Here is a 10,311-nt window from a genome sequence, read left to right as displayed (position 1 = left end):
AGATAACGTCGCCTATTCCCGTGTCCCCCCGTGGGTCGATCTAGCGAGATCAAATTAAACTTACATTGTCTTTGACATTCTTGATGTGAGTTCGTTAAACTCCTAACTGAAGTGCAATTGTAAGATTACGACCATCGTTGTCCGTTCGCTTCTTCGTTCCGAAAACGTCGCGTGCGCGACCGTTGTAAGCGTGCACGCGACGATAATCGGCGACGATCGTCGAGGTTTTCATGCGAATGCCAAATTTTCCGTTCGCATTTCGTTGTTTGCATTTTCTTATCGGGTGAACGCGTCGACGCGCCGAACGTGTTGATCCTTTATGCGACGAAAACACGATTCTCCGGATAAACGAAATCAAAATAGGCAGCTAAAGGTGCGAGAAGCGAATCGAACGCCGTTTCTATGTACGTTGAATTTTCCCTAGTACTCGTACCGTCGCGAAGCGATTCTTAATCATCTAGGATCGAATCGTATATTTTTTACGCCGATGACAATCGGGCATGTTCGTCTCGCGAGCGAATAATAATTCTCCGCTATCGTTTCTCGTCCGAATCGCTCGGCGTTGCGTTCGACGATCGAAATGGTTCGACGAACGATTAAGAATCGCTGGCGTAAAGGGTTATACGTAAATCGTACGCGAGAAACGAGCCAACCGCGACGTCCGATCATTTCATTCGTCGAAGAAATTCTCCTTCGTGCAGGCCGTCTAATTTCGCGTTTTTCTCCGCCGCTCTTTATATGTTCACCGTGTAGGGGTAAATGATACCGATTAGGAGCCGGAAACGAACGTTTGTTTTTAGATCGGAAACGGCGGCGTCGGAGCAGCCGCGGACCGACGCGACTCGCTAAAATATTTTCGGTAATACGAGCTTCTTCTGCGACGAGCGCGATCGTTTCGCGGTCAGCCTGTCGTCGGCTCGCCGAATTCTAGTTGAATAATAAAAAGAGGAAACGAAGCATTTTTTAAATTAAACGAGATAAACGAACAACCACGTTTCAGCATTTCTTTTACTCCATCCCCAATCTCCTCGATTCCCCGTTTAGCTTATATTTGGACGATCTAACGTATAATAATATATTATTGGGGGTACGAATAAGTTTTGAGGGATTTGCAACAGATGCCGTAACTAGTATACTATTAAATAAATAAATAAAGTATAAAGTATACTAGTTGCGCCATCTTCTCCCTCAACACTTATTCGTACCCCCAATACGACGTCGTTAATCGTGCAATTGTCTCTGAAACCAGTCAGTTTATTTTAGAAACGAGATTCGGTGTACATAGAGACGCAGTTTACGTAGCCAAGAATCCACCGTCTACGGGTAGAGCGACTCCGTTGATCATCGAGCTGCGATCGCTTAGGAGGAAGACGATGGCGTCCACCACCTCGTCCACTTCTGCGAATAGAAGACGTATCGTAACCTTACAATTATTTCCAGAAGGATGAAGACTCAGTGGCACGGACACTGAGATCACTACTCACCGCCAAATCGGCCCAGTGGTATTTTACTGAGCATGCTCTGCGCCTTGGCCGGTTCGCTCCAGCCTAGTTTTCCCATTTCTGTCATAATCACCGTGGGGTTCACGGTGTTCACTCGAATATTGTGCGGGCCTAGCTCGAGAGCCATCGTTCTGAAAATGGAAACGCGGAAAAGTTTCTTGTTTATCTTATCATTCCGTTAGTTACTTACTTGGACAGCATGTCCACGGCTCCTTTGGAGGCGCAGTAGACAGCGTGATTCATCAGGGCAGCCTGGCTGGCCTGCGAAGACACATTGACGACGCTCCCGCCGACTTTTCTCTTGATCCAGTCACTAGCGACCACCTGGGAGACGTTGAGCATGGCCTTGACGTTCACGTCGAAAGTCACGTCGAAGTCTTCCTCCGTGGCTTCCAGGAAGGGCTGAAGAGCCGCGACGCCGGCATTGTTCACCAACAGATCGATAGGTAGAATGCTCTCGACCACTTTTCTGGTGGCATTCCAGTCGCGAAGATCCACGCACACGGTTTGGATACGTGGATCTATCCCGCTGAGCGTCGTCAGGTTCTCCTTCGTCTTGCACAGCGCTATCACCTGCGCGTTGTACTTGGAGAGACGGAGGGCCAACTGTTTACCGATGCCTACGATTTTTTAACGATCTATATTGTACATTTTCTGCAGTCAGGCATTTATTTTTTCTTTGGAAAGTGACCTCGAAGTATCACCGCAAAGGCAGAACAAAAGAATAACGTTTACATAATCGAACTTTTGCTGATTGCTGGTTACTGTTTAATACGCTGATAAACGTATATCAACGAGTAACGAAAAGATATCGATAAAATACATTTTACACTCTGGTAGATATTTCTATTTATTTTTGTATAAAACAAATAGATTCCAACGAAAAACTTATCAGAATTTATTATACGATATTTTTGTAAATCGGAGGATAGTCGAGCCTCGTTTGACATAGGACTTGAAAAGGTTGTAGATCGAGATAAGCCCTATCTCGGTTTGTGTATAAATATAATCGACCCCGATTGGTTGTATACACATTCTCAGGCAATCGAGTAAGCTTTCCAATTCGACTCGTTGCAGAGATGAAACGATTATTAGACAGACGTTTAAGAACGTTATAGGTTTCGTGTTTATAATGTAGATAACGAGATGCCGAGAGCAAAGGAAATGGCATGCGTATATGCTAATTTTATAGCGTACCTCGTCCAGCGCCGGTTACGAAAATGCGTTTACCCTCAAAGTCGATGTTCATAGTTAAAAACGTGAGACTAACTGCTACGCGAGATTGCTTGTTGAATATGTTTATTCGGTTGACCCCACCAAAGGCTGTCGACGGCGTTACATAAATTGCTATCGGTTGCGCTCGTTACACGGTAAGTATACAGCATTAAACTATAGTAATACGGTATCAGTATAGTTGAGCGAGACACAGCATGCAACGTGGTACGATGAACACGTGCCGCGCCCATTCCAATTCGTTTAACCTAATGTTTCTTCTTCAATTTCAATTTTATACATAAAAAGACAGAAATTCTGTCATTCTGAACTTCTGTTTATTGACATTGATATTTTTTAGGCCGGAGGTCATGACCGTAATAAAGATACACGGGTTACTATTTGTGCATAACAAATACTGATCTATGATAAACTTATATCAAGTAATTTAAGTTAAATATCCTTTAAGCATTTTTCTATTCATACCTGAAGGTATTATTTTAAACTACTAAGTTACACATTATAAACTATATAAATAATGCTCAAATGGTGTCCATCGATCGACTCGCCATCTCGCGGTGAAAGAGTAAAAGCAAAAAATAAGAATTTACTATTAATATTAGAATAACTAATTCAAATTTCGCGCGCTTTCCAAAGTCTATCTAATCGCCCTCTGTCGGTGAATGTACCGAACTAATTTTAGGAGTTTGGTCAGCACTTCTATCGGGAAAACGCTCAAGTTTGTCCTCGATTAGTTCCTGTTTTCACCGTTAGATGGCGTTATTTTCATGGTATGTACCGACGCCGGATGGTAAGTTACCATCATGTCGGTAAAAACAGTGTAAATGGCGCCATCTAACGATGGCAGCTGGAACTAATCGAGGACAAACATGAGCGTTTTCCCGATAGAGGCGCTGACCACACTCCGAAAATTAGTTCGGTATATTCACCGGTAGATGGCCATTAGGTTGACTCTAAAACGAGCGCGAAATTTAAATCAGTTATTCGAATATTAGCAACTTCGCATTATTTTCATTTTAGCTATATGCAAATATAACAGTAATTTCTTCTGACAGATTTTTACGTATACCTTTTCACATCTTTTCCTTAGGAATCACCTAAAAACATTAATCCTTAATAATAAATAATATAGTATGTATTTTACATTCAAGATGTTTTCTTTACAAAAAAGCATAAGTACGAACAGAATTGATAAAATTTCTCTCTCGATGTCTGATAGAATACGATTAAAAAGCATAATTAATTAATAAATTTACTTCATTTTTTCTCACGCATTATTTTCATTTTTCAATTTTAATCATTTTTACATTTAATAGAATAAAATTTACAAGCTAGAATTCGCAGAATGGATTCGAATAATGTTTTTTTTTTTAAGTTTACTTTGAAGTTTCACTTTAAAGTACGAAAAGGCGTATCAAGTAGTCGACGAAGTATCCATCAGTATCCATACTTTAATTAACAACACCGATTTGTGAACTAGTATCTGTCAATGCATATTTCCGCGCAGCTTGACAGTTGTGCTTCGAGAAGTTAAATATTCCATTCTTATCAAAGTATACTCGACGAAGATAAGTTAGTCGAATATTTCGGAAATATCATCCATCTGAAACGTTTCCAGTGACAAATATCGTTGAGGTTTCATCAAATTTAACCTCAACTGCGCAATATTTCATCCACGAATATTAGCAAAAAGTAGAGCATGTTCTAAGTGTTTACTTTAATTTCTAAAGCTCTAAACGCAAATCATATTCCCCTAAAAGTTGTTCGAAGATCGTTCTAACGTTTGCTAATCGTCGAACAGTTGGGAACTAATCTTTCGACGTCGACAGCAACATTGCTCTGTATGATTGCTATAATTATGCAAAAAATGGCATCGAGAAGTTTCTTGGGAAACGGTGGCACGTTTCACAAAGCTATGATCTTTATGCTCAAACTTGGATGGCAATCACGTTTTCGTCTACCGATGCTGCTGATCTTAGTCTTCATAGCTATGGACTACAGACTTCAGTTAGAAGTCGAATTTGAGAACACCGAGCAACATAATAATTTATGATTAAGGGTTTAGTATACTTTACTTATATTAAGTAACAAAAGAAACGTTTAAACTGATGTGAAAAACGTACACCTACGTTTATTTTTCTATATATGTAGGATAAGTATAGAAGAGTATCGTTGAAATTTTTATTATGTTCTGTTGCCATTTTCAAATCGAAGACTGATATCGCAGAAAGGCTTCTGCTAGGAGAATGTCTGGTCTGTCTAAAGAAAATTGGCATTGTTCTAGATGTTGCACATAAAAACTTACTAGTGTTTACAGTACTCTAAGTTTGTATTTATATAGTTGTACGCTATTAAGGCACAAGATTTTCTTATCGTTAAGTTGAAGATTTGAAACCAACTGATGGTTATAAAAATGCAATAGAATGCGATACAATGGGTAGGTCTAGTGAAATGTAGTTTATTAAGATCATGCTACAGTTTTTTAGAATTGTAACTATTGTTAAGTTATTGAAAATGTAAATAAGTTAGCTTATTTAAGAAATTTAACTGTTTATAAAAGGCTGGTGATAATAAGGATAAAACGAATATTTTCTTTGATAGATTTAAAAACATCTTTAAGTATTTTTCACGCTTAATAACTTTGGATACAAAGTTTTACTGATATCACCTCGTTAGCATACCAACAAATATACTATAGACCAAGATTTTGGTAACCTAGAAGAAAAAAAAACATGAATAGCAATAAGAATCAAGCGTTTATTATAAATAAGTTGAAGAAAATTTATAGTAAAAATATGTTTCTATATATTTTGTAGAACTTGACTTCTTATTATCATTTATTACACTTTAATACTTTAAATGTTAGTTATACGATTTCAATTGTAAATTGTAAGTGTTTGTAGCTGTCAGTTGTTTATTGAATGTAAGCAGTTACACTTGATGTTATGAACAATATAAAATAAAGACAGATTATTTATATAAATAATATCAAATCAAATTTATTGAATTGATTTCATCGTAAAAGATTTTCTAAAACAGCCATTAAGATTTCGTTTTTTATTATATTCGACTTAATTTTATTTTACTTTATTTTTATAAACAACGCAACTAGTGGCGCCATCGGCGGAAAAACGCTCAAGCTTGTCGAGAAATAGTTCTCATTTGTCACCGCTAGATGCCACAACTAAAATCTGTAATACTTGGTTTCAGAAATTAACGTTTAAAAATCATTTTGCCAAACGAATTTTAATATTATAATGCTTGTAATATAATTACAAGTTCATTATTTAACATAATAAAATAAATTAGGTGAATAAAGTGCAATTTCGGTATATAAATATTTACTAGCGACATCTAGCGGCAACGATTTGGTACTATTTCTCGACAAACTTGGGCAATTTCCCACCAATGGCGCCACTAGCAACATAAAAAAATAAAATCGAATATATTTAATAATATTTAATTCTGAATGCCTCTCTATTAGACAATCTTTTACGATGAAATCAATTCGATAAATTTGATTTGCGCCTTTTATAGCAATATATACAACTCCTATATCTATAGACAATAGCAAAATTAACGTTACAAAAACAACTTCGACGATTAATTATGTTTAATTATAGGAAATCTATTCGAACGAAGATAAATTTGATTTCTACATGCATCGCGACGAGTGTTTCCCAAATTACATTAATAAAATTGAAGAAAGGGTACAGAACTTAATTTTAGAACATTTTACTTGCAAGGATACATAGTCTATCGAACTATAATATTTCTGTGCATCAATTTAGTATAAGTCCTACCCTTTCTCAACGCGTCAATTTCTGATACGTTTGCTCTTCGACCTGCAGGAATTGTTTCTCCTCGAACGTTAAATCGAACTCCCTCGAGTGGATTCAATTTCCGTTCAAGAAATTTCCTCTCGAAAGATCGATGGGCCAGGATTCAACGTGTCCGTTCCTCGATGAAGACAAACTGGTGGAAGGAGCTCTGTGTCCTATCAATTTCGTTAAATTCGCGTACTGCGCGTGGTCAATGGTGGGAGCTACCACTATAAAGACAAAGTCGAGGACTGACTTCTTCAGGATCGTACAAGAACACCATGGACCGGCTTCGAGGATTCAACAGCGTATGGACGATCCTCTTCATCTGCAGCTTTTCGCCGCTGACCTGCGGGAAATTAATTCTCGAGGACTTTGGTGAGATCGAATTTTACTTTTACTCTGACAATGAGTTCTAAATTAAAAAGCGTTTAATATAATCGCAGAGGAGAAGCTAGCAGGGCTCTACAAGGTAGTCGATTACGTTCATCGAAGGCCCCACGAAATGAACGCCGACGTCACTTTCTCCATCACTATCGTCGAAGGTAAATATCATTAAAATCTAATTAATAGAAATTAATGCAGGAGTCTAAACGAAAAGTAAGGGGGGGGGCACGGAGATTCGAACCCACTACCCTCGGAACCGCAAACGATCGCTTTATCTACACGCGGATACTATGTACACTGATTTAAAAATTGCAAGAAAATAATTAAAGATCGTACATTGTTGCAACAGCCAACATAGCTGCCACGCTACTGCACAAAAACGCGCGATACCTTGGACAGGACCAGTGGAAAACGCTATCAGAAATTTTGCAGATCTGCGACTCGACTCGACGGTACCTGATCGATCACGTTATTCCAGAAACCAAGGACGTTCGACTACGTGGGTGACTATATTTGAAAAAGAGCGCGGCCGTCCCTTGGTAAATAAAAGTCGACTCGTTAATTCTAGTGCACCAAATGCTGAACAACCCTGCTCTGTGGATGAGACCGATACCCTGGCAAAATGGCGTCCTGGAGAAGAAGGGTCCAACGCCTGGGTTGACTTACCGAGACGTTCGCGATCTGATAATGCAAGGAACGCCGAAAGAGGAGGAGAGCGATCGATGTCTCGGTGAAATCGTTCGGAATGAATTAAATCCACGCTGCGAAATCCCCGAAACGTGCGTCGAGATATTGAAGAGACGCGACTCCACCAGGGGATATCCCCTCGCTCACAGGCTGTTGATCATTCAAGTCGCCAAAGCGGTTCGTACGCGATAACGACGCCAGTCGTACGTTCTTTGTATATTAGTAGGTTAAAATTAGCCAACTATTCGCTGGTTCGATCGCAATCCCTCTAATGATAAATTATTTCAGATGGGATGCTCGCATGGTATACCCTCCGATTTGAGAGTTTCATATTGTTCTGCCATTATGCAAGATCTGGTCGACGCCGAGAGGTCTGGATTCCCTTACACCACGCCAGATTTAATGATGGAACAAGGTAGAGGAATATAAATTAGATAGATAGACAGATAATTTATTCCTTGTAACTTTTACGTAAGGTAGAACTTTGGTTAAACTTTACTTTGGGGGACCAAAGATTGTTAAGCTTTTCTTACGTAATCCTGTAGATTTCGGCGAGCAGAAAGTAGTTGTTCAGAAGGGATTTGTATCTGTTGATTCGTAATAAGGAATTAGATGGCGTCGTATCATTTACTAATCACAAAAACGGAAAAGAAAAAAATAACATTTAACCCATATTACATGCCTCTGAAACAAAATAATGAAGACCTTTTTTTGTACTTTAAGTACTTCTGTGCGGAATGGAAGGGTTCCTCGAGTTCACTGGCAAACATTACGAGCGCTTATTGTTGGACTGGTCGCGTCCCAGCGGTTGCTACAGTTCCTTTGGGTCTGTATTCTCGAAACACAACCTTCCTCTACATTCTGTATCTGAATTTTCATAATTCTGTATGAAAAAATTCTTCTTCCACAGATCGAAAGACAATCCGTCTCGCGTAGTCCGTAGGACCTCGTCGAGAACAGACTTCGGTTGCGACAGCCACGCCACTGGTCTTGCTGCTGCATCCCTTTCTTTGTTTATCCGTGAAAATGTGGAGAACGCGTTCGAGGAAGGTTTACTGTAGTCTCCTTCTGGTTGAAATAAGTCGATGAATAAATTGGCGTGGATGTGTCTGAAATCTTTCAATAAGACAACAGATCTTTTGCTTATGACACATTTCATACCCTTACCCGGCTACACCCTTTTATATACCGAGTTCGCGCAAGAAGAAAAAAAGGAAACGCGTTAAAAACAGAATAATTTATTTCTCGCGTTGTAACAATAATTACAAATTGTAGAATACGCGTTACAAAGTACGAGCGGGAGGCGGGAAATGAAACTTGGAAAATAAATAAGTCAGTCGTTAACCTTGCGTAGGAGAGACTGGTTCTCGGCGCGGTGAGGCAACGCGTATATTTTTGCATACGCTTAACATTTTCGTTATCCTTGAAAACGGAATCTATTTCCGTGCCGCGGAGGAATCAGCCTCTCGCCTTTTTGATATCGCGCCGGCAGTGTCGGTTTCCCGAAGAACAGCGTTGCTTTCGCGAGAGCTTACGCGCATTCGACGAAAGCCTTTCGTTCTTCGCCAGATCGTTCCTTCCTTCGTTTAAAATAACTACTGTAGTCGTTGCACCCTCGAACGGCGATACCTTTGTACTTTATACGAACACAGTTTATTGGTTTGAAACGGTAGACGACTAACGAGACGAATTGTTCGATAGAAATTCCTTGTTACTTCGTCGATCATCATCGTTACACAGGCGCCGCGTGGGTGTGCAACAAGGATGCGCAGGAGATCGTTCGCGCCAAAAATGCGTGATTTGCCCAACTGCATATAAAATATATTTTATAAGTTACCACAGAAATAAAAGCTCGTCGCGATCACCAAAGTCTCGCGAAACTTTCGATTACCACTCGAGGGAGCATCTCGGTGCCACGAATACGATACAACACGCGCGGTTGCGCTAATTGAATTTTAAAGCAAACTCCTCTCTCGAAGCAATTAGACCGTTTCACGAGTCGATCCTCCCGTTTGAAGAACAGTCTAATCCCTTTGAGAGAGCAACACGTTTCCTGTGGTACTTCTCGCGGGGTCATCGTTTCATTTCCGCTCTCTTCAAGGTCGTCGATAATTGTACGGCCTTCCGTACGGGTCGATCCTGCCGTTCAACTTGTCGTACCTCAGCTGCTGGAAGTAGCTGTACACCACCAACCACAGGTACGTGTAGATCACTGCAAACAAGCATCGATTTTTCATAAGGGAATAGAATTTTAACTCGCTATAGAAATTTTACTCCCGTAGCCAACAATAAGGAGTCAAACGAGAACACGAAACGTAGGGTACGGGATATATTTATTATTTTTCGTTTAGACTCCTACATATGGGGGCTCGTCCGGGATGGGGGGTTACAGCGGCAGAGGACCGGCCAGTGACGATGAGTCACGATGAACAACAATGCCACGCGAAGGACGGTGGAGCGGGCAACAATGAGGCGACGAGAGAGAACAACGTTCCAGAAAGAGAGAGGGGAGTACACTCGCGAAAGAGGGTGCGGCGCGCACTGCTCTTGAGACGCGAAACCCGAGAAAACGGCCTCGATTATCGACGTATATATATATATAATTTGTTTTCAGCCATTTCGACATAATCAGACCTGCACCACCTATCAAAAATCGCCATAGACTTTCCAGACAACCCAAT

At 40.2% G+C, this 10,311-nt stretch overlaps 3 protein-coding genes across 5 annotated transcripts in view; 1 reads left to right on the top strand and 2 right to left on the bottom strand.

Annotated features, from left to right (window-relative positions):
• Nucleotides 1–1,233: 1,233 nt before the first annotated feature.
• Nucleotides 1,234–2,855, bottom strand: LOC128884944 (L-xylulose reductase). The gene is made up of 4 exons (XM_054138656.1): nt 2,700–2,855; nt 1,693–2,122; nt 1,485–1,633; nt 1,234–1,398 (listed from the first exon to the last, which is right to left on the bottom strand). Exons 1-4 carry the CDS (start codon nt 2,749–2,751, stop codon nt 1,295–1,297), a joined length of 735 nt encoding a protein of 244 aa, XP_053994631.1. The 5' UTR covers nt 2,752–2,855; the 3' UTR covers nt 1,234–1,294.
• On the top strand, nt 2,773–8,716 carry LOC128884943 (uncharacterized). Its single transcript, XM_054138655.1, has 8 exons — nt 2,773–2,872; nt 6,587–6,934; nt 7,003–7,101; nt 7,293–7,442; nt 7,512–7,807; nt 7,919–8,045; nt 8,354–8,456; nt 8,541–8,716. The coding sequence occupies exons 2-8, from the start codon at nt 6,838–6,840 to the stop codon at nt 8,689–8,691; spliced, it is 1,023 nt and encodes a 340-aa protein (XP_053994630.1). The 5' UTR covers nt 2,773–2,872; nt 6,587–6,837; the 3' UTR covers nt 8,692–8,716.
• Nucleotides 8,717–8,848: 132 nt separating this feature from the next.
• Nucleotides 8,849–10,311, bottom strand: part of LOC128884945 (uncharacterized) — a 21,944-nt gene continuing 20,481 nt past the window's right edge. For all 3 annotated transcript variants that reach the window (XM_054138657.1, XM_054138659.1, XM_054138658.1), the window contains exon 5: nt 8,849–9,842. In XM_054138657.1, the coding sequence (XP_053994632.1) occupies nt 9,727–9,842 (116 nt within the window). In that variant the 3' untranslated portion in view covers nt 8,849–9,726. The remainder of the gene's footprint in view (nt 9,843–10,311) is intronic.

The sequence above is a fragment of the Hylaeus volcanicus genome, chromosome 2, assembly GCF_026283585.1.
Source record: "Hylaeus volcanicus isolate JK05 chromosome 2, UHH_iyHylVolc1.0_haploid, whole genome shotgun sequence".
Classification (NCBI taxonomy): Eukaryota; Metazoa; Arthropoda; class Insecta; order Hymenoptera; family Colletidae; genus Hylaeus; species Hylaeus volcanicus.
This window is presented reverse-complemented; position numbering and strand designations above follow the sequence as displayed.

What these genes read in the sequence shown, in the direction of transcription:
- LOC128884944 (XM_054138656.1), bottom strand. Translation starts at nt 2,751, where the DNA reads ATGAACATCGACTTTGAGGGTAAACGCATTTTCGTAACCGGCGCTGGA. An exon ending in CGTAACCGGCGCTGGACGAG is followed by an intron (nt 2,123 to 2,699) that starts GTACGCTATAAA and finishes AAAAAATCGTAG; the next exon opens with GCATCGGTAAACAGTTGGCC. An exon ending in ACCACTGGGCCGATTTGGCG is followed by an intron (nt 1,399 to 1,484) that starts GTGAGTAGTGAT and finishes TTCTATTCGCAG; the next exon opens with AAGTGGACGAGGTGGTGGAC.
- LOC128884943 (XM_054138655.1), top strand. Translation starts at nt 6,838, where the DNA reads ATGGACCGGCTTCGAGGATTCAACAGCGTATGGACGATCCTCTTCATC. An exon ending in CTCCATCACTATCGTCGAAG is followed by an intron (nt 7,102 to 7,292) that starts GTAAATATCATT and finishes TTGTTGCAACAG; the next exon opens with CCAACATAGCTGCCACGCTA. An exon ending in AACCAAGGACGTTCGACTAC is followed by an intron (nt 7,443 to 7,511) that starts GTGGGTGACTAT and finishes CGTTAATTCTAG; the next exon opens with TGCACCAAATGCTGAACAAC.